A 26,947-nucleotide genomic window follows, 5' to 3' on the forward strand; every position below is an offset into this window, starting at 1 on the left:
GGCCGAGAGGGACGTTTTAAATTCCCTTCTGTAACTGTGAGGTCTCTCCTGGGCCGCTCAGAACACTACAGATGGAGATACACTACATAGAGGGAGCAGCAGGGGTGCCCGAAGGCTCTCTGGGGGGCGCGCCAGCGCCGGCGGAGGAGACTGAGCGTCCTGGGGCGCGGGGCGGGGCCGGGGGCGGGGCCTGGGCTCCTCCCAGGGCTTCAGCGCGAGAATTCGAGCGGCCAGAGGCGCCCGGCCCGCGCGGGACCGGCCCCGGCCAGAGGCGCCGCTGAACTTGGGAGTTGCGCTCAGAGGGCAGCTGTGGCAGCGCTCCGGCGGATGGAGACCTGGCAGGCGCCTCAGGGGGGCTTTGGCGGATCCGCGAGGGACAGGAGCCCAGGTGCGAGCGGGGACAGGGAGGGCTGGCCCGGGGAGACCTGCGGGAGCTTAGAGCCTGAGGCGCTCTCCGTGCAGCTTCAACCACCCGTCGGTGCAGATGTCCTCAGTGCAATGAACACGAGGGGGGGCTGCCAGGGCGGCCCGGAGGGCATTCCAGCGGCTGGGGGAGTTCCGGCTCTGCGGGGAAGGCTGAGCCGAGGCGCCGGTAGACGGGCTGGGTGCGAGGACGGCTCCCGAAGCGCAGGGGCAGCGCTGGGGCAGCGCGGGGGGTGGCGGAGCCCTGAAGGCAGCGCTGAGGTGCGTGAGAGGGAACGGGGCTGGGCTGGGGCAGAGCTGCAGCAGCTGAAGGGAGGAGTTTGTGTAGGCAGTGTCTGAGGTGCTGTCATCTCCAGCCCGGAACATACACGTGTTTGTATTGGTTTTAATAAAAGGACATTAAGGGTGGCCGGTCTGGGGGGGGCTGTGTCTGTGAGCGCCACAGAAGGCGCCGCGGCGGGGGGGGGCTGTGGGGTGTTGGGGGCTGTGAGCGCCCTGAGGGTTCCCGCGCGGCGGCTTTCCCGCCCTGCCCGCGCCACAGGCACCAGCGCGCGCTGTTCCCGCGCGGCCGCCGCCTGAGGCAAGGGGAGGCGCCTGGCTGTGGGGACTGTGAGCGCCCGGAGGGTCCCGGCCTCACCTGTGCGCCCTTCCCGCCAGAGGGGCCGGCGCGCGCCGCGCGCCTCAGGAGCTGCCGGGGCGGGAACGGGAAGCGGCCGGGGCAGGGCCGGGCCGGGCCGCAGCCCGCAGCTGCGCTGGGGTTGGGGTCTGGGAGGATCCGCTCCTGGGGCAGAGCTGCGGATGCCGGAGGGCAGGGCAGGCAGCGCAGGGGCTTGGGCAGGTTCGTGAGGGCGCAGGGTGAGACCGGCCGGGGGCAGGGGAATCAGCTCGGGGACAATTTCTGTTTCGTTAAAACCTGAGGCACTTCCCTCTGTAGCTCAGCACCTCCTGAGTGTGCCTCTGCTGTTTGCTCCTTCAGGCAGAACGAAGCTCTGCAGGGAGCAGACTCAGGGACAGAGCAGTGACATTTGGGCACAGAGACTGAGAGGATCTGTGGGGCAGAAAATGCAAACAGAGAAAGCCCTGAGGTAAGCAAGAGCAGAGGTGACATCCTGGAGGGAAAACATGGAGGCAGTTTATACAGGATAAAAGCCAAAGCTTTCGGAGGGAAAAGCTGAGGCAATGTGCTGGGGGCAGAGCGGGCATGGAGGGAACCGGAGGCAACCCACAGGGAGAAGGTGAAAATTGTCCTGAGAAAACCTGAGCAAAGAAGAGGGGACACAGGAAGCAGCTTGGAGGGAAGACTTAAGGCAAATATCTGTGAGACAAGATACAGAAATGAAGAGGAAAGTTAACCTATGGGAGACAAAAACGAGGATTTGAGAGGGAAAATCACAGCTTATTTAGGAGGGAGAGTGAGGGGGAGGAAAGGCATGGGAGGGAAGAGCTGAGGAAAGGTGGAAGGAGGAAAGGGGATGTTTGGGAGGGAAACAGAGGCCATTTTGGACGGGAGGAAGGGAAATTATGCCTGGAATTGAGAAGGAAATCTGTAGGGCAGAGAATGAAAATGTTGAAAATAGAAGCTAAGATAATGCAAGGAGAGAAAGGACATTTTAAACAGAAAAACCCTGTAGTGATGGAGGAGCAGTGATACCTTTTCCCCTTGGGCGGGGAGGAATTGGCACTGCTGAGGCCTAACTCTGTCCTCCTTCCTCAGAGGCAGCTGGCACAGAGCCCCACTATGGAGCGGCGAGGCAAGGTGTGGGGGGGCGAAAGGAGCTGAGAAGAGGAGGAGCACCGGGCTGAACAGCTGGACATGAGCAAGGCGCCCTGGGCAATGAGACCTCCCTCTCAATTTGGCTGTGGTAACACAAGATCTTTGCCAGCACCGTTAGGGTGCCCTGGTTGGCTTTGTGCTGGGCGACCTCCCTGTAAGCAGGGCTCGGTCTTTGCTTTTGCTGTTGTAGGCGTTTTGCCACCTAGCTCCTTGGCTGCATGGAGACTGGCAACCCTGTAAGGAGGGTCCGAGCCGGCGTCTCGGCCCGTATGGGGGGAAGTGTAGCTGCCTGGACCCCAGCCCCCCCTGTAAGCAGGGGAGGGCCCTTTAAACAGTTTCTCGGCTGCTGGCGGCCTGGCCAGCGTGACGCCCTGTACTTGGGGCATGTCACAACGATTGGCATCCTGAGGCCCCTCTACCTGCATGCATCCCCGGGGGGGCCAGGTCTGACCCTCTGCTCTCCTGCTCAGGGTTAAGGATGCCTGCCCCACCAGTGGCTGCCCAGAGCTTGCTCCCTCTCTTGGGAAGGGCTGTGTGTGTGGCCCCTCTTGCCTCTGTGTGCCTGAGTCTGCTTGTCCTTTAGGTCCCTTAGAAAAGGCTGTAGCTTAGCTTAGGCTTCCCAGGAGGGAAAGAGGGGCTCTGGGCGGTTCCACGGCAGTCTCCTTGGAGGCCTCGAGTGGGGTGGGAGCTCGGCTTGCCCCTCCTTTGATTGGATGGACACAGCGAAGCCGCTTAAGTCGTCTTGCGGCAAGGTGACCCCCCTGTAGTTCAGGGCCTGGGTCTCTGCCTTCATGGCAGCCTGTTCCCTTGGCGCCCTGTCAGCTTAACAGCCCCGCACTCGGGGCCTGTGTGACGAGTTATGGAGCCTTCTGTGCCGTTCTGTCCCCTTCTGTCCCCAGCAGCAGCCCCAGGTCCCTGTAAGCAGGGCTGGGGAGGCTGCTTTTGGCAGCTAACAGGAACAAACCCTTAGAGGGTTGAGGTCAGTCCCTGGGCTCCTGAAGAGGTGGTGTTGTGCTGCAGCCAGGAGGGCCGGCCCGTAAGTGGGCGCAGGCCAGAGCCCGTGGCTCTCCGTGGGGCTTTTTGGGAGTGCCGGGCCGAGAGCGACCGCCCTGTAGGCAGGGAAGTGCGTTGCCGGTGTCCGGCGGGAGGTTCAAGGAGGGACCCCCCCTGTAATCAGGGCGGGTAGATCTGGTCCCGGCCTTTCAGAGGCATGGGGCCAGGGAGTGTGTGGGGCTTATCTTAGCGTGTTGTTCCCCCCCGCCCCACCCCGTCTTCGGGGCTGGGGCCACAGCCCCCCGGCCTTTGGCCGTGATGCCCCACTGCCTGGCTGCTGTCTTCCTGTAGCTGCGGGGCCAGGCCAAGCTCTCAGCTCCCTGGGTTTCGACCCGCCCGTAAGAGGGGTCGGGGTCCGAGTGCCTTTGCGCTCAGCTGGCAGCCTGTGTGGGGCACCCCCCCCGGCTAGCGGGGTGTGGGTCAAGATGCCCCTGAAGCGGAGAGAAGGAGCCTCCGTGGGCCTTTTGGGACCAGGGCCGCCCTGTAAGTCAGGGCCCGGTCAGTGCCCTGGCATCCCGGGCGCTTTGAAATGCCAGCGGCGGCTCCAGCCCCCTGTAAGCAGGGTCGTGCAGCCGCTCTGGCCGCTGCGTTGCATGCCCAGCTCCATTGCCCAGGGCGTCTGCTGCGGCGCCCGTCTGCGGTCCCGACCGGAAGTGTGCCGTGCGCCGCTTGGGTGAGTCGAGCAAAAGCGGGAAGACTTTGCAGAGCTGGGGGTGTCTGCGGGCGGGTAGCTGGCCGGGGGGTGCCCATGGGGAGCTGCCTGCGGGGCTGGAGGCTTCCCTCTTTCCCTCGGGCGGGGAGCAACTGGCACTACTGAGGCCTAACTCTGTCCTCCTTCCTTGGCAGTGGCTGGCACAGAAGGAAGAAGAGGCCCGCTGCGGAGCGGCGAGGCAACATACGGCGGAGGCAAGAGGCGGCGAGGCAACATACGGCGGAGGCAAGAGGCGGCGAGGCAAGAGGAGCGGCGTCCGGCTGAAGAGCAGGACAGGAGAAAGGCGCCCTGGGCAATGAGACCTCCCTCTCAATTTGGCTGTGGTAACACAAGATCTTTGCCAGCACCGTTAGGGTGCCCTGGTTGGCTTTGTGCTGGGCGACCTCCCTGTAAGCAGGGCTCGGTCTTTGCTTTTGCTGTTGTAGGCGTTTTGCCACCTAGCTCCTTGGCTGCACGGAGACTGGCAACCCTGTAAGGAGGGTCCGAGCCGGCGTCTCGGCCCGTATGGGGGGAAGTGTAGCTGCCTGGACCCCAGCCCCCCCTGTAAGCAGGGGAGGGCCCTTTAAACAGTTTCTCGGCTGCTGGCGGCCTGGCCAGCGTGACGCCCTGTACTTGGGGCATGTCACAACGATTGGCATCCTGAGGCCCCTCTACCTGCATGCATCCCCGGGGGGGCCAGGTCTGACCCTCTGCTCTCCTGCTCAGGGTTAAGGATGCCTGCCCCACCAGTGGCTGCCCAGAGCTTGCTCCCTCTCTTGGGAAGGGCTGTGTGTGTGGCCCCTCTTGCCTCTGTGTGCCTGAGTCTGCTTGTCCTTTAGGTCCCTTAGAAAAGGCTGTAGCTTAGCTTAGGCTTCCCAGGAGGGAAAGAGGGGCTCTGGGCGGTTCCACGGCAGTCTCCTTGGAGGCCTCGAGTGGGGTGGGAGCTCGGCTTGCCCCTCCTTTGATTGGATGGACACAGCGAAGCCGCTTAAGTCGTCTTGCGGCAAGGTGACCCCCCTGTAGTTCAGGGCCTGGGTCTCTGCCTTCATGGCAGCCTGTTCCCTTGGCGCCCTGTCAGCTTAACAGCCCCGCACTCGGGGCCTGTGTGACGAGTTATGGAGCCTTCTGTCCCCTTCTGTCCCCTTCTGTCCCCAGCAGCAGCAGCCCAAGGTCCCTGTAAGCAGGGCTGGGGAGGCTGCTTTTGGCAGCTAACAGGAACAAACCCTTAGAGGGTTGAGGTCAGTCCCTGGGCTCCTGAAGAGGTGGTGTTGTGCTGCAGCCAGGAGGGCCGGCCCGTAAGTGGGCGCAGGCCAGAGCCCGTGGCTCTCCGTGGGGCTTTTTGGGAGTGCCGGGCCGAGAGCGACCGCCCTGTAGGCAGGGAAGTGTGTTGCCGGTGTCCGGCGGGAGGTTCAAGGAGGGACCCCCCCTGTAATCAGGGCGGGTAGATCTGGTCCCGGCCTTTCAGAGGCATGGGGCCAGGGAGTGTGTGGGGCTTATCTTAGCGTGTTGTTCCCCCCCCGCCCCACCCCGTCTTCGGGGCTGGGGCCACAGCCCCCCGGCCTTTGGCCGTGATGCCCCACTGCCTGGCTGCTGTCTTCCTGTAGCTGCGGGGCCAGGCCAAGCTCTCAGCTCCCTGGGTTTCGACCCGCCCGTAAGAGGGGTCGGGGTCCGAGTGCCTTTGCGCTCAGCTGGCAGCCTGTGTGGGGCACCCCCCCCGGCTAGCGGGGTGTGGGTCAAGATGCCCCTGAAGCGGAGAGAAGGAGCCTCCGTGGGCCTTTTGGGACCAGGGCCGCCCTGTAAGTCAGGGCCCGGTCAGTGCCCTGGCATCCCGGGCGCTTTGAAATGCCAGCGGCGGCTCCAGCCCCCTGTAAGCAGGGTCGTGCAGCCGCTCTGGCCGCTGCGTTGCATGCCCAGCTCCATTGCCCAGGGCGTCTGCTGCGGCGCCCGTCTGCGGTCCCGACCGGAAGTGTGCCGTGCGCCGCTTGGGTGAGTCGAGCGAAAGCGGGAAGACTTTGCAGAGCTGGGGGTGTCTGCGGGCGGGTAGCTGGCCGGGGGGTGCCCATGGGGAGCTGCCTGCGGGGCTGGAGGCTTCCCTCTTTCCCTCGGGCGGGGAGCAACTGGCACTACTGAGGCCTAACTCTGTCCTCCTTCCTTGGCAGTGGCTGGCACAGAAGGAAGAAGAGGCCCGCTGCGGAGCGGCGAGGCAACATACGGCGGAGGCAAGAGGCGGCGAGGCAAGAGGAGCGGCGTCCGGCTGAAGAGCAGGACAGGAGAAAGGCGCCCTGGGCAATGAGACCTCCCTCTCAATTTGGCTGTGGTAACACAAGATCTTTGCCAGCACCGTTAGGGTGCCCTGGTTGGCTTTGTGCTGGGCGACCTCCCTGTAAGCAGGGCTCGGTCTTTGCTTTTGCTGTTGTAGGCGTTTTGCCACCTAGCTCCTTGGCTGCACGGAGACTGGCAACCCTGTAAGGAGGGTCCGAGCCGGCGTCTCGGCCCGTATGGGGGGAAGTGTAGCTGCCTGGACCCCAGCCCCCCCTGTAAGCAGGGGAGGGCCCTTTAAACAGTTTCTCGGCTGCTGGTGGCCTGGCCAGCGTGACGCCCTGTACTTGGGGCATGTCACAACGATTGGCATCCTGAGGCCCCTCTACCTGCATGCATCCCCGGGGGGGCCAGGTCTGACCCTCTGCTCTCCTGCTCAGGGTTAAGGATGCCTGCCCCACCAGTGGCTGCCCAGAGCTTGCTCCCTCTCTTGGGAAGGGCTGTGTGTGTGGCCCCTCTTGCCTCTGTGTGCCTGAGTCTGCTTGTCCTTTAGGTCCCTTAGAAAAGGCTGTAGCTTAGCTTAGGCTTCCCAGGAGGGAAAGAGGGGCTCTGGGCGGTTCCACGGCAGTCTCCTTGGAGGCCTCGAGTGGGGTGGGAGCTCGGCTTGCCCCTCCTTTGATTGGATGGACACAGCGAAGCCGCTTAAGTCGTCTTGCGGCAAGGTGACCCCCCTGTAGTTCAGGGCCTGGGTCTCTGCCTTCATGGCAGCCTGTTCCCTTGGCACCCTGTCAGATTAACAGCCCCGCACTCGGGGCCTGTGTGACGAGTTATGGAGCCTTCTGTGCCGTTCTGTCCCCTTCTGTCCCCAGCAGCAGCAGCCCAAGGTCCCTGTAAGCAGGGCTGGGGAGGCTGCTTTGGGCAGCTAACAGGAACAAACCCTTAGAGGGTTGAGGTCAGTCCCTGGGCTCCTGAAGAGGTGGTGTTGTGCTGCAGCCAGGAGGGCCGGCCCGTAAGTGGGCGCAGGCCAGAGCCCGTGGCTCTCCGTGGGGCTTTTTGGGAGTGCCGGGCCGAGAGCGACCGCCCTGTAGGCAGGGAAGTGCGTTGCCGGTGTCCGGCGGGAGGTTCAAGGAGGGACCCCCCCTGTAATCAGGGCGGGTAGATCTGGTCCCGGCCTTTCAGAGGCATGGGGCCAGGGAGTGTGTGGGGCTTATCTTAGCGTGTTGTTCCCCCCCGCCCCACCCCGTCTTCGGGGCTGGGGCCACAGCCCCCCGGCCTTTGGCCGTGATGCCCCACTGCCTGGCTGCTGTCTTCCTGTAGCTGCGGGGCCAGGCCAAGCTCTCAGCTCCCTGGGTTTCGACCCGCCCGTAAGAGGGGTCGGGGTCCGAGTGCCTTTGCGCTCAGCTGGCAGCCTGTGTGGGGCACCTCCCCCGGCTAGCGGGGTGTGGGTCAAGATGCCCCTGAAGCGGAGAGAAGGAGCCTCCGTGGGCCTTTTGGGACCAGGGCCGCCCTGTAAGTCAGGGCCCGGTCAGTGCCCTGGCATCCCGGGCGCTTTGAAATGCCAGCGGCGGCTCCAGCCCCCTGTAAGCAGGGTCGTGCAGCCGCTCTGGCCGCTGCGTTGCATGCCCAGCTCCATTGCCCAGGGCGTCTGCTGCGGCGCCCGTCTGCGGTCCCGACCGGAAGTGTGCCGTGCGCCGCTTGGGTGAGTCGAGCAAAAGCGGGAAGACTTTGCAGAGCTGGGGGTGTCTGCGGGCGGGTAGCTGGCCGGGGGGTGCCCATGGGGAGCTGCCTGCGGGGCTGGAGGCTTCCCTCTTTCCCTCGGGCGGGGAGCAACTGGCACTTCTGAGGCCTTGTTTTGTCCTTTTCGCAATCTTTGTCAAGGCAGACAGAAGGTAGCACTGCTGTGTATCATCATTTCTTGTCCTGCTCCTTGAGATATTCTTCATGTGGAAATCACTCTCAGACTATCCTTTAGTCGCCACAAGCTGTATCAAAGGCCTGCCTCAGCTGATTTTTTGCCTGTTTATGTCTCCTGGCATAATGAGCTGCAGTCCTGTTGTGCAAGAATCCCATCCTTCTTCCATGTGGATTGTCCCGTGCACTAGTGCAAAATGGTTGAGGTACCACGCAGCTCTTACTGTGTCCGTTTGAAGTCCATTTTGCTTCGATTCTGGACAGCTTTTCTGTGCTCAGGGTGAACATGCCACAGGTGTAAGGGTCAATTTGTGTTCCCAGTGATCCTCTTCTTTGGGAGAGAATAATTTTTGTTCTGTTGCTCTTATGTGATGCCTCCATGCTTTTAATGAGTTGGAAGGAAATTTTAAGTGGTATGGAAGCAGTATTCAGCAGGGACACTAAGGACCAGTTTTCAGTTAGTCCATGTGCCAGGCAATCAGGTGAGAGGGCAGACTCAAATCAAACTCTCCAAAGCTTCTCATCATGTCTTCACATGGAGCAACTGCTCCTTCCCTTGCAGGCATCCTGGCTTGTTTCTAGGCTTAAGCATCTGTTGTGGACGTTCTTTGCACTTTTTAACCCTCCTAAACACCAGGGGGGATTCTTCAGGGAACAGTTTAGCTCAATCACAGCACTTATTTGTCTGTAAAATTTTGCCAGTGCTTCTGTAATAAAAAGGTTTTTATTTCTGCTGTAGCTTGCAAGCTGGTGACCACCGTGGGAGCACCGCTCTGTTGTTCACAGAGTGTTTTGTTGTTGCAAACTTGGGACAAATGTGAGATTTAGGTGAGTTACTTTCTTTAGAAGTGTCTGCTCAGCCATCCTCTTCCTGGATCTCTTGGACAGGAGAAAGGTTTGTCTCTCTCTGTTTGCAGTGCCCTGATGAGGACTTGTGCCAACACAGGCTCAGAAAGCTGAAACCACCGAAGGGTTTAGTGGATGAGAGCAAAGCTCAGCCAGTTGCTGAAGGTGGAAACCTTACCCAGAAGGCTGTCCCCAGCTCGGGGTGATAAAAAGAACAGGAGCGTAGCTGCTCAGCTGTCTTTCCTTCTGTGATGCCACGTGGGGGTGGTAAGGGTGCAGCAGAGGAGCAGTGAGGGAGGGGTGGGGGCAGTCTCCCACAAAGGCTGCTTGCAGACCTGAATGTTTGAAATGCCAGAACGTTCTTGGAGGGGAGGGAAAGCCCTGGGAAAGTGTGAGTGTGAGATGTTCCAGCAGAGGAAAAGCGGTGCTATTTAGCAGGAGATTGCAGGACAGTGATTTGTATGCAGCAAGGCTTTGACCTGACTCCCCCTGGATCTCTGTTATCTTGAAATGCTTCCAGAATAGAAAAGCACAGCCTGAGCAGGCCACAGAGGGTTTGAACTGGAAATAGAAATATCAACTGTGTCTCTCTCAATTAAAACTTTGTGTGTGCTTGTGGTGTGTTGTTTTTTCTTGGAATGGAAAAAGCCTGGAAGGGAGCTCAGCAAAGCTGCTCCCCAGGCAGAGGTGGAGGACCTGCCCCAGACCTGCTGTGTTGGGAGTCTGTTACAAGGGTCTGCTGTTATCTAAAGTGGGCCTGGGGGGTATGAAAAGGGAATTTGGGGGTATCTGAATGGTTCTGAGGGCCTCTGCAGGGTCCTGATGGAGACTGGGGGGAGGTGGTGGGGTTTAGGGTCAGGCATCTCTGTGGGGTTCCAGGTTTTGGGGTCTTGCAGGAGCTGGGGAGGTCTCACTCTGGGTTTTAGTGTACCTGCAGCCCTGGGAGGCCCCAGCTTCGGCTCCCCCTGCATCTAAAGGTAAGCTAGGTGCACCTCCAGGGCTTCAGATTGTGACAAAAGGGGTCTGGGGACATGTGAACGGGACTGGGGGTACCAAGGCGGTTCTGACCTCACCAAGGTGCTGGCTGGGCAGTTTGCTTTATTTTCTGACATTTTTGGGGGTGAATCAAAGGGAGTGGGGGGATTGTGGGTGGGCTGGTTCTGCCACGTGGGGCAGGGGGCTGCTGCAGCAGAGGAGCAGGTGAGCGAGGGCTGGGGGCACCCCCCTAAAGTGCTGAAAATTCTCCGAGGGGACCACACTATCTTTAAAAGTGTAAGTACTGGAGTGAGGCGAGGCGGAGGCAAACCTCTGGTTTGCAGCTGGAGAGGGAGGGCTTGGAGTGACTGGTGCGTAAGAAAGCTTTGGAAACGACCCCTGTCTGCCCTCTCTGCTTCTAAAAGGCTTTTAGCATTGGAAAATAAAACCCACGTGGGGGCCCGGCTGCCGCCCACGCCCAGGGAGGTGCTCAGTGCTGCCACCCGGTGTGTAATGGCCGGCAGTGCAGCCGTGCCGCGGCGTGTGCCGCCCCGGGGGAGCTCAATGCTGCCACCCGGTGTGTAACGGCCGGCAGTGCAGCCGTGCCACGGCGTGTGCCGCCCCGGGGGAGCTAATTTCTGCAGCCTAACTGCGCTGAATGCTCGAAAATTCTTAGGGGGAGAGCGGAGAGCTTGACTCGAGCGTCGCTATGGATCCAGCGCCTGCGCCCTAGCCCGGCTCTGCTCGCGCCAGGGGGGCAGCGTCCCGGTGGTCGCTATGGATACGGCGCCTGCGCCCTAGCCCGGCTCTGCTGGCGCCAGAGGGGCAGCGTCCCGGTGGTCGCTATGGATACGGCGCCTGCGCCCTAGCCCGGCTCTGCTCGCGCCAGGGGGGCAGCGTCCCGGTGGTCGCTATGGATACGGCGCCTGCGCCCTAGCCCGGCTCTGCTCGCACCAGAGGGGCAGCGTTCCGGTGGTCGCTATGGATACGGCGCCTGCGCCGCAGCGGGTCCGGTCCCGCGCACGCGCCCTCCTCGCGGGCTGCGCCCCGCTTTTCTGGCCGGGGGGGCGGGCGCCGCGCTGAGCAGCTTTGGAGCCGGAGCGGTCGCCGAGAGCCCTGATTCGGCGCCTGACGCCGTTCTGTGCCCCAGGGTGCCTGCGAACCGCCGTCCTATGCCGGGGCAAGGGGTGCTGGCGCATTCGGGGAGCTCGCAGTGCGGTTTCCGGTGTCGCTGCCGGCCCGGGACTCCCAGGTGTGTTCCTTCCGGCGTCTGAAGGTGGTCTGGGGCCATCGGCAGGGCTTTTGGGGGTGACGGAGGAGGTCTGGGGACACCTAAGAGGGTCTGGGGATATGTAAAGTTCTGGTGGGGCCATCTGAAAGGGTCAAGGGTCGTGGAGAGGCAGCTGGGCACCTCCGACGGACCCTTTGGGAGGTCTCTGCAGGCTGCCGTGGGAGCTGGGGGTGTCTCGGGGTGGGTTTGGGTTTGGGTTTGTGCTGCAAACAGCGTTGATAATGACTTAGAGAAAGACACACAAGAGACTCAGTAAGTCTCTTGTATCGTGCTTCTATTCTGGCGCCTGACACAGGTAGGATCATTTCAAAAGAGCTGTGTGTCTTCAGAGAGGTTTGGGCAAACTTTTATACAAAAAGTTATCTGTCTATAATGACAGAGGTCCAGATGCTGCCTATCTATACAAAGCTTATCTATCTAAAAGAGCAGAAGTACACATATCATGCAGGTGTCCTTTATCTTATCCAAAAGAGCATCTTGTCCAAGACTAACAGAAGTGAATCACTGACAAATCCTGTTATTCCTTCTCTATCCAAAGGCTGTCTGCCAGCCCCTCTCCCCCTCCCTGCGTCCCAGCATTTCAGCTAACAAGCGGAAAATTCTTATCAACTCTGTGGTTCTGTTAATGAGACTTTTCTGTTCGTCAGTTCCCCCCTTTCTCACAGCCAACAGTATATTCCTATACTATATTTTCTTAAGGCAAACTTTGGACCCAGGCTTTCTGAGCTATCTTTCCCATGCTGACACTTGTGGAAGTTACTCTCAGATGTAGTCACCCAGTCTGATGCCCCCCAAGTCCAATTCATTGAGGCTTCCCCAAATAAAGGGGTCCTCATTTGGCCTCGAGGAAGTTCAGTGCATATCCAACAGTTAGAGAGATTAGTTTGCAAAGCCAATTCTTGCCTAACGTGTAAGTACATATTGCCTTCCCATCCCTCAATTTCCTTGCTGTGCTGCAAAGATTTTGAGGGGAATTTCTAGGTATTAACTACAGCCAGGGCAATCCTTCAAGTGCCCTAGGAATGCAGTGAAAACCTTTTGGGAATTGTTCCTGCTCTGGTACTCCTCAAGCTATGAGGAGCTCTTCAGGGCAGCTCCAAGGTTAGGTTTGGATTCTCCTGGAGTCTCACACAGAACGAGTCTCACGATTCCAGTGGTCTAATTTCATAGCTGCATTTTCTTCTCTCTGCCTAGGTGACAGGACGACCTCACTAATGAAGAGAGATAGCCTGAGCTCTGCAGGAACCTTGAACCCAAGCAGCCAGTGCCTTCTGTGAGTACAAGCTGTCCTTGTTCAACGTGGAACTAGTTGAGAGCTGAAGCCAGACCACGCCATAATTCCCTCAGCTTCCTCTTCTGCAGATTAAACAGTCCCAGTTCCTTCAGCCACTCCTCATAAGGCTTGTTATCCAGACCCCTCACCAGCTTTGTGGCCCTTCTCTGGACACGTTCCAGCACCTCCACATCCCTCTTGTAATAGGGGCTCCAGAACTGGACACAGTACTCCAGGTGGGGTCTCACCAGGGCTGAGTAGAGGGGGAGGATCACCTCCCTCGACCTGCTAGCCACACTTCTCCTGATGCAGCCCAGGATCTGATTGGCCTTGCGGGCTGCAAGTGCACACTGAGAGCTCCTGTTGAGCTTTTTGTCCACCAGCACCCCCAAGTCTCTCTCTTCAGGGCTACCCTCCAGCCAGTCACTGCCCAGCCTGTATTTGTGCCTGGGATTGCCTCGACCCAGATGCAGGACCCTGCACTTGCTCTTATTGAACTTCATGAGGTTGGCTTGTGCCCACCTCTCCAGCCTGTCCAGGTCCCTCTGGATGGCCTCCCTTCCCTCCAGCGTGTCTGCTGCACCACACAGCTTGGTGTCATCAGCAAACTTGCTGAGGGTGCACTCAATGCCACTGTCCATGTCACCCACAAAGATGTTGAACAAGACAGGTCCCAGGACTGATCCCTGAGGGACTCCGCTTGTCCCTGGCCTCCACTGGGACATGGAGCCATTGACAGCCACTCTTTGGGTGCGGCCATCAAGCCAGTTCCTTATCCATCCAGTGGTCACCCATCACACCCATGTGTCACCAGTTTGGAGACCAGGCTGTGGTGCGGGACAGTGTCGAAGGCTTTGCTCAGGCCCAGGTAAACGACATCAGTTGCTCGCCCCTCATCTATTAATTTTGTCACCTGCTCATAGAAGGCCACCAGGTTGGTCAGGCAGGATTTGCCCTTGGCAAAGCCATGCTGACTGTTCCCAATCACCTCTTCACTATTCTTTTGAGCGAGTAGTGACTCCAGGAGGATCTGCTCCATGATCTTTCCAGGCACAGAGGTGAGACTGACTGGCCTGTAGTTCCCTGGTTCCTCCTTCTTGCCCTTTTTGAAGATGGGGGCAATGTTTCCCCTTTTCCAGTCTGTGGGGACTGCCCCAGACTGCCAGGACTTTTGAAATATAATAGAGAGGGGTTTAGCAACCTCCTCTGCCAGTTCTCTCAGCACCCGTGGGTGTATCCCGTCGGGTCCCATGGACTTGAACACTTTCAGGTTCTTCAGGTGATCACGAACCTGATCTGCACTTACAATGGGCAGTTCTTCCTCCCCGTCCCTGGCTTTGACTTCCATAACATCAGGAGTGTGGCTAGAGGCCCTTGCAGTGAAGACTGAGGTAAAGAAGTTATTAAGCACCTCAGCCTTTTCCTCATCACATGTGACCATGTCACCAGTTTCCTTTCTGAGGGGGCCCACACCTTCCCTAGTCTTCTTCTTCCCATTAATATACCTGTAAAAGTTCTTAGTGTTCCCTTTAATCTCCCTGGCTAGATTCAACTCAAACTCTGCTTTGGCTTTCCTAACCAGGACTCTTGCTGCTCGGGCAGCTTCCTTATATTCCCCCTGTTCTACCTGTCCTTCCCTCCACTTCCTGTAGAGTTTCCTTTTAAGTAATAGTGTGTCCAGTAGCTCCTTGCCCATCCAGGCAGGCCTCCTAGCGTTCTTACCTGCTTTTCTCTTTGTTGGTACACAGAGCTCCTGGACACAGAGGAGGTGGTCCTTGAATACTGACCAGCTGTCCTGGGTCCCTCTTCCCTCCAGGGCTTTGTCCCACGACACTTTGGCTAGCAGATCCCTGAAGCCATCAAAATCTGCACGCCTAAAGTCTAGGGTCGTGAGCTTGGAATACTTCCTCCTGACTGCCCTGAGGATGTTAAATTCAACTGCTTGTAGCCAGGTGGGGGTTGGTCTCTTCTCCCAGGCAAGCAGCACCAGAACAAGAGGACACAGTCTCAAGCTGTGGCAGGGGAGGTTTAGGCTGAATGTTAGGAAGTGGTTTACAGCTTGGCCAAAGACTCTTCTGATCCCTGTCTTCTGGTCGTGACCAGCAGCATGCACGGGTGGCCAAGAAGGCCACTGGCAACCTGGCCAATATCAGGAACAGTGTGGCCAGCAGGAGCAGGGAGGTCATTCTGCCCCTGCACTTGGCACTGGTTAGGGCACACCTTGAGTCCCGTGTCCAGTTCTGGGCCCCGCCGTTTAAGCAAGACGTTGAGTTGCTGGAAGGTGTCCGGAGAAGGGCAACAAAGCTGGGGAGGGGTTTGGAGCACAGGCCTGTGAGGAGCGGCTGAGGGAGCTGGGGTTGCTCAGCCTGGAGAAGAGGAGGCTCAGGGGAGACCTTCTTGCTTTCTACGACTCCCTGAAGGGAGGTTGTAGCCAGGTGGGGGTTGGTCTCTTCTTCCAGGCAAGCAGCACCAGAACAAGAGGACACAGTCTCAAGCTGTGGCAGGGGAGGTTTAGGCTAGAGGTTAGGAAGAGGTTCTGCACAGAGAGAGTGATTGCCCATTGGAGTGGGCTGCCCAGGGAGGTGGTGGAGTCACCATCTTTGGAGGTGTTCAGGAGGAGACTGGATAGGGTGCTTGGTTGCATGGTTTAGTTGATTAGGTGGTGTTGGATGATAGGTTGGACACGATGATCTTGAAGGTCTCTTCCAACCTGGTCCATTCCATTCCATTCCATCACCATCTAATCAACTAAACCATGGCACTGAGTGCCTCATCCAGTCTCTTTCTAAACACTTCCAGTGATGGTGACTCCACTACCTCCCTGGGCAGCACATTCCAAAGGCCAATCTCTCTTTCATCCTGCTCTATTCTATTCTGTGAAGACCTTCTTCCTAACATCCAGGTTTAATTGGTGAGAGCAACAGACTTGGTTGCTGCCACCCGCTGCTACAGGGTCTGAGTGGCCCCCAAATGGGGTTTGGAGGCAGGTAAAGGTTTCTTTTGGCATGTGAAGGGGTTTTGTGGGCATCTAGAAGGGGTGTGGAGCCCCCTGAAAGGGTCTGGGATAGTGTCAGGGGGTTCTGGGCTGGTTCACCAGCGGGTCTGGGGACATTAGAAGCATCTGGGGGTACCTAAAACGGAGCTGGGCGTATCAGATGGGGGGTTTGGGTGCCTCCAAAGGGGTTTTGTGGGCATCTAATTGGGGAATCTGTGGGGGTCCTGAAGGAGTTGGGGGGTTCTCAGTGAGGTTTTGGAGTCTCTATGGAGTGCCTGGAGTCTCCTGGAGTGCCTGTGCTTGAAACCCCCCCAGAGGCCGGGCAGAGTGGTGCTCACAGTAGCTCTGCAAGCCTGCCATGGGCTCAGGAGGCTGTGGAGCGGTTAAACCTTTTCTTTTGCTCAAGCACAATCTTTCTGAATTCTTTTCTTGGATTTTTTTTTTTCCCAGGGTGATGTGAAACTGTCTGATTTTGGGCTAAGCACAGCTGTTCAGAAGTCTCAGAGACCTGAGCTCTACAGGAACCTTGAACCCAAGCAGCCAGTGCCTTCTGTGAGTACAAGCTGTCCTTGTTCAACATGGAGGTAGTTGAGAGCTGAAGCCAGACCACACCATAATTCCCTCAGCTTCCTCTTCTGCAGATTAAACAGTCCCAGTTCCTTCAGCCACTCCTCATAAGGCTTGTTATCCAGACCCCTCACCAGCTTTGTGGCCCTTCTCTGGACTCACTCTCTCACCTCTGTGTGCTGGGGAACACCACTTGTGCCCGGCCGGCCACCGGCTGGGTTTAACTCTGTTCCCCACCGCTCTTGGGGCCCAGCCATCCATCCTGTTCTGCTGTCCAGCAGTCCCTTTGAAAAACAATCCATCTGAAAAAAGAAGTAGCAGAGAAGGAAAGCTGAAGCTGCAAAGACTGCAGTCCCCTCAGTTCTTGTGGTACCCTCTGTGAGATCCTAAGCCACCTGAACTGAGCCGGTCAGGCAGCCAAGCTAGTGCAGCAGTGTCTTCTGGAGAGTTGATAGGAGCCAGTTCTGTGGGGTTTGTTGAAGTGAGTGGCCAGTCGTTCTACATGAACAATTGTCTTAGTGCTAGCAAGTAGGAGGCTCTGAAGTGTGGTACTTTGAGAGCTCCATTCATACTTGCCCTTCAGGAGGAGCCAGCTCTTTCATTGAAGGATCTTCCTGAGCTGTCCAAGTACAATTTCTGTTGACACTTTTCAGCTCTTACATCCAGGTTGCTGACAGAGGATGTTGGGTTTGTGGGCCCTGGCAGCGACAGTTTTCCAAAGAGGAGCTCTAAGGCCAGCTGCAAGGTTAGGTTTGGATTCTCCTGGGGTGCCTGTGCTTGAAAGCCCCCCAGAGGCCGTGCAGAGTGGTGCTCGCAGTAGCTCTGTGCAAGTCTGCCATGGGCTCAGGAGGCCAGTATCTAGAGAGAGGGAGAGGGAAGAACAGAGACACTTCTAAGACAGTTTTAAAGAAATAATTATGAGAAGAGGCAAATTAATTCTGGGGACTCATGTGATATATCTGTTTAAGAGAAAAACAAATGAAGGAGGTTTCTGACCATAACCAGGCTGACAAAGCACAGTAATGTGGTTTCCTATGGGATTCAACTCCTCCTGCATTGCACAGGACACTTCAACAGCTGTCCTGACAAGCTCTAAGTAATGAACTTAATCCACCTTGTGCGAGCAATGGGGCAAAAGATTACAAAATCCATGTATGCAGTTGAGATGTGTTACGTTGGGACGCCCAGGATACAGCTCATCAAGCTCTCCTAGTGTTTAGACGCAAGATGGAAGAAGGAAGGGGGAAGACAGAGCAGAAGGTCTATTTAAATATGAAACTCCTAGGCTGAAAGAAAAGAAAAACATTTTAAAGAGCACTCAGTGAGACTCTGTCACCAGCATAGCTAATCACAGAATCACTGAGTGTTAGGGGTTGGAAGGGACCCCAAAATAGCATCCGGTCCAACCCCTGTGCCAGTGCAGGATCACCTGGGGCAGGTTTTGAATGTCTCCAGAGACTCCACTAACTCTCTGGGCAGCCTGCTCCAGGGCTCTGGCACACACAGTGAAAAGGTTTTCCCTTCTGTTCCTGTGGAACTTCCTCCTTTTATTCGTCGGACACAGCGAAGCCGCTGGGTCGTGTTGCTGCGGCAAGGTGACCCACCCTGTAGTTCAGGGCCTGGGTCTGTGCCTTCATGGCAGCCTGTTCCCTTGGCACCCTGTCAGCTTAACAGCCCTGTACTCGGGGTCTGTGTGACGAGTTGTGGAGCCCTCCATTCCCCCTTCTGTCCCCAGCAGCAGCCCAAGGTCCCTGGAAGCAGGGCTGGGGAGGCTGCTTTAGGCAGCTAACAGGAACCAACCTTGCCTGGCCCTTAGGGGGCTGAGGTCAGTCCCTGGGCTCCTGAAGAGGTGGTGTTGCGCTGCTGCCAGGAGGGCCGGCCCTTTTTTGTTGTCCTTCACAGCAGAGGCTAAGATCTAAATGGGCTTTTGTGCCTCTTAATTTTTTTCCTACATGACCTAGCAACATCCTTAAACATTCCATGGGTCAACTCTCCTTCCTTCCCTGATGTTTTTCCCATAATTCACTCAGAAGCTCGTTGCCCATCCAGGCTCTCTCTTCTGGGGCTCATCTCCAGCACATTGGCGCAGCCTGGTCTGAGCCTTCAAGGGTTCTGTCTTGAAGCAGGTCCTGCTCTCCTGGACCCCTTTATTTTTAAGGGCTGTTTCTCAAGGAACCTTCTGAGTTAGTTCCTTAAGTAATCTGAAGTCTGCCCTCCAGCAGTCCAGAGTGGAGGTTTTGTTGCTGCCCCTCTTAGCTTGACTGGATATTGAACACTCAATTATCTCCTGGTCACTGCACCCCAGACAGCCTCCAACCACATCTCCCACCAGCCCTTCTCTGCTTGTAAAAGGAAGGTCAAGCAAGGCCTTACCCTTGGTAGGCTCTCACAGCACCTGGGATAAGAAGCTGTCCTCCATGCACTCTAAGAACCTCTTAGACTGTCTCCCTCTAGCTGCCCATAGAGTCACTCATCAACCTCTCCATCCTGGTTGGGTGGTCTGTAACAGACTTCAACCAGGATGTCAGCCTTGTTGGCCTTCCCTCTAATTCTCACCCACAGGCACTCAACCTGATCATCCATGGCATCTAGAGCCCTCCTGATGTACAGGGCCACCCCTCTACCTTTTCACCCCGGCCTGTCTCTCCTGAAGAGCCTGTGGCCATCAATTACAGTACTCCAGTCATGTGAGCCATCCCACCACATTTCTGTGATGGCAGCTACATCATAACTTTCCTGCTGGAAAAAGGCTTCCAGCTCCTCTTGTTACCCGTGCTGTGTGCATTAGTGTACGTGCACTGATTTCAGCCCCTTCCCCCTTCAAATCTAGTTTAGAGCCCTGCCAATGAGACCTGCCAACTCCCTTCTTAGAACCCTTTTCCCTCTGTGGGATAGGCTGTTCTCATGTGCTAGGAAAGCTGCTTTGAAGTCTCCCTGGAGCCTTCTCTTCTGCAGGCTGAACAGCCTCAACTCTCCCAGCCTGGTCCCACAGGGGAGGTTCTCCTGCCCTCTGTGATTATCTTGGTGCCCTCCTGGACCCTCCTTTGCAGCCTCGTGCCCTTCTTTTGCCGGGGGCACCAGAACTGGATATGCAGAAGCGTTGTGCAGAGAAGCTGAACAGTTTGTCTCTGCCTGTGCTATGCCATCACTGCTGAGCAGTGACAGATTCATGCTTGCCAAGTTGGTAATTGCTGCTCTGGATACACCTCATGGCTCAGGGAATGTCACTGTCACTGTTCTCTGAGCCTGCTCATTCTCAGCTCTTGCTACCTGGCCAGTGAAGGCAGCAGCTGGGACAAAGCAATACCGCCCTCACTAAACCCACCAGTAAAAAGTGCCACCAGCCACCTGTCACACGGGTGAGGTTTGCTGTCACTGCACTTAACTCCGCTCTTGGGTCATGGTGGGGGCCCTGCCTCGTGCACACCTTGTGTTGGATTCCCAGGCTTGTTTCTCAGGAGTGCAGCTCCAGGGGCCAAGGCTACAAAATGCCAGGCAGAGGGAGAAGCTGGAGTTGTATATCACAGCAGTGAATGTCTCCTGTTGTCACGTTGCAGGCAATTGAGAACATCGACACCTTGGCCACTCTTGACAGCCTGTTCCTTGGGAAGAACAAAATCACCAAACTGCAGAACCTGGATGCACTGACAAACCTGACTGTGCTCAGCGTGCAGGTAGGGCTCTGCTTTGTCCTGTTTGCAGCAGCCTTCCTCACCCCCTCCCTGGAGGTGTTCCAGGCCTTCAGCAACCTGCTCCGGTGGAAAGTTGGGGCTGGACCTGGATGATCTTCAAGGTCCCTTCCAACCCAAACCACTCTATGAATCTATGAAATGAGTTATAGTAACATGTAAGCCTGTTGTTTGTAAGGACCCCAAGAAGACAACTTTCAGGCTACAGCTTTCGATGGGAGGGTCAGAATCTGATTCTTGCACACTTAGAGCCCCTAGACCCCTGGACCTTCCGTTGCGCATCGGTGGTACAAAGCTCAAAGGAACTGAGCTCATGAGATCAGTGTGCACCCGAGCAGACCCTTTCCCCTTCCCAGCCATACTTCAGAGAAAAGCCTTTTCTTCAGGGAGTCTCTTGGGGTTTGGTTTGTTTGGATGCCCTTACAGCACTGCTTCCCTTTCAGAATAACCGCCTGACCAAGATCGAGGGGCTGCAGAGCCTGGTGAACCTGCGCGAGCTGTACCTCAGCCACAACGGCATCGAAGTCATCGAGGGGCTGGAGAACAATGTGAGCAGGCTCTTGCTAGCTGTGCCTGACCTCTTGCCCTGAGCTGCTCTTATCAGTAGCTGTGCTTTTCAGGAAGGTTTTGTTCCTCAGCTTTCTCCACTTACATGTAGGGTTCTGAGTCCCTTGGAAAGACCTCAAAGATCCAAGTATTTGTTGTGTTAAAGTACCTTGTGTAAGTGGAGCTCCTCCTTGTGTTGTAAATTGGTTTTGTGGCGAGGTGAAGCACAAGATGCAATTAATGCAGGAGCCTGGCTCATGCCAGGACACAGAGGTGTTTGGGCAAGTCCGGAGGAGGGCTACAAGGGTGATCCAAGGGCTGGAGCAGGTCTGCTGTGAGCACAGGCTGAGGGAGCTGGGGCTGAGCAGCCTGGAGAAGGCTCCAGGGGGGCCTTAGAGCCTCAGGGGAGGTTCAGGTTGGATGTTAGGAAGAAGTTCTATACAGATCCTGGGATGCATCAGGAGAAGTGTGGCTAGCAGGTCAAGGGAGGTGATCCTCCCCCTCTACTCAGCCCTGGTGAGACCCCACCTGGAGTACTGTGTCCAGTTCTGGAGCCCCTATTACAAGAGGGATGTGGAGGTGCTGGAACGTGTCCAGAGAAGGGCCACGAGGATGATCAGAGGGCTGGAGCACCTCTCCTGTGAGGACAGACTGAAGGAGTTGGGGCTGTTCAGCCTGCAGAAGAGAAGGCTCCGAGGAGACCTAATTGTGGCCTTCCAGTATCTGAAGGGGGCCTACAGGAAGGCTGGGGAAGGACTTCTCAGGATCTCAGGTAGTGATAGGACTAGGGGGAATGGAATGAAGCTGGAGGTGGGGAGATTCAGGCTGGATGTGAGGAGGAGGTTCTTCACCATGAGAGTGGTGAAGCCCTGGAATGGGTTGTCCAGGGAGGTGGTCGAGGCCCCGTCCCTGGGGGTGTTTAAGAGCAGGCTGGATGAGGCTCTGTCCAGCCTGATCTAGTGTGGGGTGTCCCTGCCCATGGCAGGGGGGTTGGAACTAGATGATCCTTGTGGTCCCTTCCAACCCTGAATGAAACTATGAAACTATGAAACTATGAAAGAGTGATTGCCCATTGGAATGTGCTGCCCGGGGAGGTGGTGGAGTCGCCGTCATTGAAGGTGTTCAGAAGGAGACTTGATGGGGTGCTTGGTGCCATGGGTTAGCTGTTTGGGTGGGTTGGATTGGTTGATGGGTTGGACACGATGATCTTGAAGGTCTCTTCCAACCTGGTTTGGTTTATTCTAATAAAAGTTTATTCTAATAAAGAGCTGCCTGCCAGGACCTGAAGGGATCCTGCAGGAAGGCTGCAGAGAGACTTTTGCTGAGGGTGTCTGAGACAGGCTATGGGGGAATGGTTTGAAGCTGAGGCAGAGCAGGGTTACAGTGGAGCTGAGGAAGAAGTTCTTCGGTATGAGGGTGGTGAGACTCTGGCACAGGCTGCCCAGGAGACTGTGGATGCCTCCTGCCTGGGGGAGTTCAAGGCCAAATTGGATGAGTCCTTGAGCAGCCCAGTCTAATTGAGAGGTGTCCCTGGGCATGGCAGGGAGGTTGGAGTAGATCATGTCTGAGGTCCCTTCCAACCTGAGCCACTCCAGGATTCTCTGTGTCCCTATGCCCTAACCACTGCCTGCAGAGGAGCCGAGCACCCCAAGCCTGCTTTCCCCCACGCACAAGGTCTTGCACTGAGCAGTTTGCAGAGGAGATAATGACATTCCCAATTTGCCTAGAGAAGAGATAGAGGGGGGGAAAAAGAAAGAAGGAAAGCAGGCTAAGTGATGCCTGCCCTGGATATTCAGCTGCTGCTGATCTTGCCCCCTCCTCCAGGAACAGCGTAACCCTAATAATCCTTCTAGCACCCTGTAACGAAGGCTAATAAACACCTAAGGGGTTTGCTTGAACAAAGGATCTTGGCACCGGCCATAGGAAACCCCTAGCCCGTGGCTGGTATGGGGGAAGAACAAGTAGCAGGATGTGGGTTGCCCACCTGAGACCCCCCCAGCTCAGTCCCTCTGTGCCCCCCTGCCTGGTTTCCTGCTCCCCTGGGGGTTTCTGGGGTGAGGGACTTTTGGCAAGGGCTCGTAGGGACAAAAGGAAGTGGAATGGCTGTGAGCTGGAGGAAGGGAGATTTAGATTGGAGATTAGGAAGAAATTCTTTCCAGTGTGGGTGGGGAGGCACTGGTACAAGCTGCCCAGGGAGGCTGTGGATGCCCCTTCCCTGGCGGTGTTCATAGTCAGGTTGGATGAGACCTTGAGCAACCTGGGCTGGTGGAAGGTGTTGACGGGGGTTGGAACTGGATGATATTTAAGGTCCCTTCCATCCCAAACCATTCCATGATTCTGTGATCTTCAGCCATGGAAATGCTGCTGCAGCCTTTTACACAGCAGTTTGTAGGTAACTCTCGGTTCCTTTTGATAGGACATCAACTGGAGCTGGAAGTAGGAGGGAACGAACTGTGGCATGTGGCTTTCCTTTGTGTTAGTATCCATTTGAAGAAGCCTGTAGCATTTTCATTGTCACCCAACAGTAGATGATATTGTCAGAGAGCAGAGACAATCTGGAACTTAGCTGACTCTGTAAGGCAGAAAAAATCCTTTTTCTGGAACTCTTGAATTCCCTGCTGCAACAAGTTTGTTCAGGTCTGCTGCTGAAGAGGGCATTTGTGATCTGATTTTTAATGGAGCACTCTGCTTCATGTGTTCTGAGGAAAGGCTCACTCTTTAGGAGCCCTTGGCTGTGAATTGCTGTCAGACTAGTGATTGCTTTAATTTTTGTCATAAGGCTTCTGGGCTGTCAGTAACCCAGCTTCATTAAAAGTAATTGTCCTTGCTACATACATAAGCAGGGAGAGTTCTTGTGCTGCATGTAAACAGCTGGCAATAGTTTTTCTTTGCTTCCCACAGTTTCCAGCTCTGGGCTTGAAAAAGTGGGAGAGAGAAGATGGGAAGAAATTTTGGTCTAATGTTTTTGTGTTTGCTTGTCTAGAACAAACTCACAATGCTGGACATAGCATCCAACAGAATCAAGAGGATTGAGAACATCAGTCACTTAACAGAGCTGCAGGAGTTCTGGGTAAGCATAGGATGGAACTGTCCCTGGAATGTCCCTACAGCAAGTGAACAAAAACCTTCTGGTGAGGAGCAATGGGAGGGTGGTGTACATCTATATCTCTGAGTAAGCTCAGATTCACAGATTGCACTGGGTTGGGAGGGACCCTCAAAGGTCATCTTGTTCAACCCCCTTGCACTCAGCAGGGACACCTTCAACTAGATCAGGCTGCCCAGGCCCAAAAGGAATTTGATCTTGAATGTCTCTGGGGATGCCCCCTCGATGGAGGTGTTCAAGGCCAGGCTGGATGAGGCCTTGAGCAGCCTGGGCTGGTGGGAGGTGTCCCTGCCCAAGGCAGGGTTTGGAGCTGGATGGTCGTTAAGGTCCCTACCAACCCACTCTATGATTATCTGCCAGGCAGCAAACAGTGCACAAAGTTTCCACTTCACTGTGGATGGCCGAGGTGAGGAAGTTGTTCTTGGATGGGGGCACAGCTGATCCATTGCTGGGGTTTTTTAATGATTATTTTTTGTTATTGCTGTTAGTGTTTAAAGGTGATACTGCTTTAGTCACTGCTTCTGCATCCAAAAGCAAAGGATGGCTGAAGTCTCCAGGTTGCCGGCAGTTGGAGCATCATCCCCTTGTAATTCCTCTGCAGTGCCAGCAATGAGGCACCTCCTAGGCTTGGTCCCTGGATCAGGGAGCTTGGCACTTTCTGGAGTGGAGGAACAGTTTTGGTGGGAAAGTGATGTAGAGGGGGGAGGAAAATGCCACTTTTCACATCAGTTTGGGACCAATTTTAATGTTTCCTGGGAAATCATGAAAGTAAAGATTTCAGTGTAAGAAGATCTTGGCAGTAAACATTTCTAGCCCTTAAATGTGCAGTGGATCAACTGGGACACTGTTGTAAAGAGACTGTCTCAATGTCTTGCAGGGTGTTTTATCCTAATTCATAGATCACAGAATGGTTGGGTTGGAAGGGACCTTAAAGATCATCCAGTTCCAGGCCTCTGCCTTGGGCAGAGGGACACCTCCCACTAGACCAAGTTACTCGAGGCCTGGATATGCTCTCAGAGGGGTGGAGCCTTTGATCACTACCCCAGGACAGTGTAGGGATGGTTAGCGAGGGCCTGCCTGGAATGTCTGACAGGAAAGCACAGCTGGGAGGCTCCAGGGGGTAAAGGGTCACATAGCCAGGGCCATCTCACATGTGCATGAAGACTGTACAGTGCCACTGCCTTGGGCTTGTAGAAATCCTCCTGTGCGGTGGCTCTGTGGCGAGGCTGCTGCTAACCAGGCTTAGCTTGCAAGTATCTGTTGGTGTGAGCCTCCCCTGTATGTGCCGTGCAGATGAATGACAACCTGGTGGAGAGCTGGAGTGACCTGGATGAACTGAAAGGAGCCAAAAACTTGGAAACCGTCTACCTGGAGCGAAATCCCTTGCAGAAGGACCCCCAGTACCGGCGCAAAATCATGCTGGCCCTCCCCACTGTCCGGCAGATTGACGCCACCTTTGTTCGATTCTAAACCTCCTCCTGCTGCCCTCCTTGGAGAAATGTCCCAGCTGGGTTTTCTATCCACTTAACCACACAGCCCAAGTCTTCAGTACACTGTCACAGAGCAGATGGTCAAGAAAAAGCACTGAGTACCAGATCCTGTGTACGATGCACTCATTGTTTTTGAGATGTTGTTGTTATTATTATTAAATCTTAATATGGAGACTTCTCTCCGTTTCTGCCTCTTGCTGGTGGGGGAGGTTTGGCCAGCATCATTGCCGCAGACTGAAGTCACCTGGAGCCACTTGCTGACTTCTCTTGGCTCTGTGACACAGCTTTGGGTTAGTGACATCCTTGCAAACATCACTGCCAGATCCAGTCACAGTGGTGGTCTGTCAAAGGATGAAAAGATGGGGAACACCGTTCATGTGGGGCAGAGTCAGAGAGAGACACCCATCCAAGTCACCCTCAGAGCTGCATCCGCTCCTTCTCCTCTGTCAAACGATAGAAAACTACAAGAAGAAATAAATGGGAAGGGTGATTGATTGGTGGTGCTTTGATTCATTCTGATCTGTGGTGGATTTGAATCTTTGGAAGCCTGGAATGAATCCCTTTGCCTTCAGCAGGAGATCAGTAGCATTAAACAGGACAATGTGACCCTGTGGAAAATTTTGCAGGTTCCATTTGTGGGCTGTTTTCCTTTTACATGCCCAGCCCAGCTCTGCTGTGAATTAAGATACCACAGAAGTTGCTGGAGGTGGTCAGGTGACACTGGGCTTCATGGTGGGAGCTGCACCCCACCGTGCTCCTGAACTGGGGTGATTGATTCACCTCAGCCTGCTGCAGGTACGTGTTTTTGGAGGTCTTGGAGCCCCCTCATAGCGTCAAGATCACTCCTTGGGGTCTATAAGAGTAGCAGCTTCTTGGCTGCTCCAGTGGCCATCCCTGCTGCACACCCCCATGTTGTCCTCTGGCCTGCTGCCTGGTGGCCTGCCTATTGGTGGGCAGCACCTTGGAGGTGGAGCTGGGCTTCAAACAAGGCTGCAAAAAACAGCAGAAGCTTCTGCAGGTATGAGGTAAGCATGGTGCTTTACACTTACATGGCACCCCAAAATTCTTGTAGCAGGCACCCTCCAGGGTGTAGGGGGATACCTACTGCCCCCTCAACGACTCTCTGCAAGTCCCTCACAAAACAAAGGAAATTTGGGCTAGGCTCTTCATCTTATAACCTGGAGTGTTTTGCTTTGTGTGCTATTCAGATGAGTAAGCGCTCTGGTTCAAAACTGCATGGTTTGCTCCTGTGTCCTACCTTTTCCTGTCCCACTCTCCCCTTGTGTCACACCTTTTGTAGCCCCCTTTTCCCCCCTCCTTTTTAGGTCCCCTTCTGTTCCTCCTTTCCCCATCCCCCTGTGCTGAGTCTTTCTCACCACCCTGCATCCCTCCTTTTCCAGTCCCTCTCCCCCTGCTTTTCATGTCACACTGTCTCTCTCTGCACAGTCAGAGACCAGAGAACAGAATTAAGACTCAAGATGGAGTCAAGCACCAAGTAACTTTTATTTGCCTGACAGCAAATTTGCAAATGCAAAGGGGGGAGAGAGAAAAAGAAAGGAAAGAAAGAAGAAAGGGTCAGTTGAGATAGCTGCCACCACCACAGACCTGCAGCGTCCTGAAGGCCAACTCATCTTCCACCTCAGTGGGTCCAACGTTGGCAGTCTTTCCTCTTGCATTTGGTCACATTATATATTCATTTCTCTTCTGAGAATCACTTAGCATGTTCTGTGATTAGTTTTGCTTACCCACAGCTTCCACCCAGCAGTGGTGTGCATGCCCAGTACTGTCACTGGAAGGGTTCTGGTGGTCTTCGGGCTGTCTGAACTGTTCTGTCTCCCAGGCCATGGGTTTGAGCACACGTGCAGAGGTTAGGCCAAATTTATTGGAATCAGCTCCACATTCAGGTGTGGAAGAAAGCAGGAAACCTCTGTCTAGTCTTGCGGTCCAATTGATGCTGCATGGCTGTGGCAGTGATGTCAGTTGTTGGCTTTGTGTTCTAGCAACACTGAACCAAAACAAGCAACCAGTCTCTTACACGAAGTTTGCAGAGATGGGGAGTAG

General features: G+C 55.8%; 1 protein-coding gene and 2 long non-coding RNA genes across 3 annotated transcripts; all 3 read left to right on the plus strand.

Annotated features, from left to right (window-relative positions):
- Nucleotides 1-258: 258 nt before the first annotated feature.
- Nucleotides 259-2,275, plus strand: LOC137440938 (uncharacterized). Its single transcript, XR_010987254.1, has 3 exons — nucleotides 259-388; nucleotides 1,400-1,508; nucleotides 2,138-2,275. It is a non-coding gene; the product is annotated as an uncharacterized lncRNA (long non-coding RNA).
- A 5,477-nt stretch (nucleotides 2,276-7,752) lies between these two features.
- LOC137440939 (protein phosphatase 1 regulatory subunit 7-like) lies at nucleotides 7,753-25,064 on the plus strand. The gene is made up of 6 exons (XM_068137753.1): nucleotides 7,753-7,899; nucleotides 15,942-16,043; nucleotides 19,616-19,732; nucleotides 20,191-20,295; nucleotides 23,277-23,363; nucleotides 24,690-25,064. The coding sequence occupies exons 1-6, from the start codon at nucleotides 7,756-7,758 to the stop codon at nucleotides 24,864-24,866; spliced, it is 732 nt and encodes a 243-aa protein (XP_067993854.1). The 5' UTR covers nucleotides 7,753-7,755; the 3' UTR covers nucleotides 24,867-25,064.
- LOC137440396 (uncharacterized) lies at nucleotides 8,502-9,571 on the plus strand. The gene is made up of 2 exons (XR_010987123.1): nucleotides 8,502-8,939; nucleotides 9,029-9,571. It is a non-coding gene; the product is annotated as an uncharacterized lncRNA (long non-coding RNA).
- Nucleotides 25,065-26,947: the final 1,883 nt, after the last annotated feature.

Source organism: Melanerpes formicivorus, unplaced genomic scaffold (assembly GCF_026170545.1).
Source record: "Melanerpes formicivorus ecotype bairdi unplaced genomic scaffold, bMelFor1.0.p_v2 SCAF_4, whole genome shotgun sequence".
Lineage (NCBI taxonomy): Eukaryota > Metazoa > Chordata > Aves > Piciformes > Picidae > Melanerpes > Melanerpes formicivorus.

What these genes read in the sequence shown, in the direction of transcription:
- LOC137440939 (XM_068137753.1), top strand. Translation starts at nt 7,756, where the DNA reads ATGCCAGCGGCGGCTCCAGCCCCCTGTAAGCAGGGTCGTGCAGCCGCT. An exon ending in CCAAGCAGCCAGTGCCTTCT is followed by an intron (nt 16,044 to 19,615) that starts GTGAGTACAAGC and finishes GTCACGTTGCAG; the next exon opens with GCAATTGAGAACATCGACAC. An exon ending in TCGAGGGGCTGGAGAACAAT is followed by an intron (nt 20,296 to 23,276) that starts GTGAGCAGGCTC and finishes TTGCTTGTCTAG; the next exon opens with AACAAACTCACAATGCTGGA.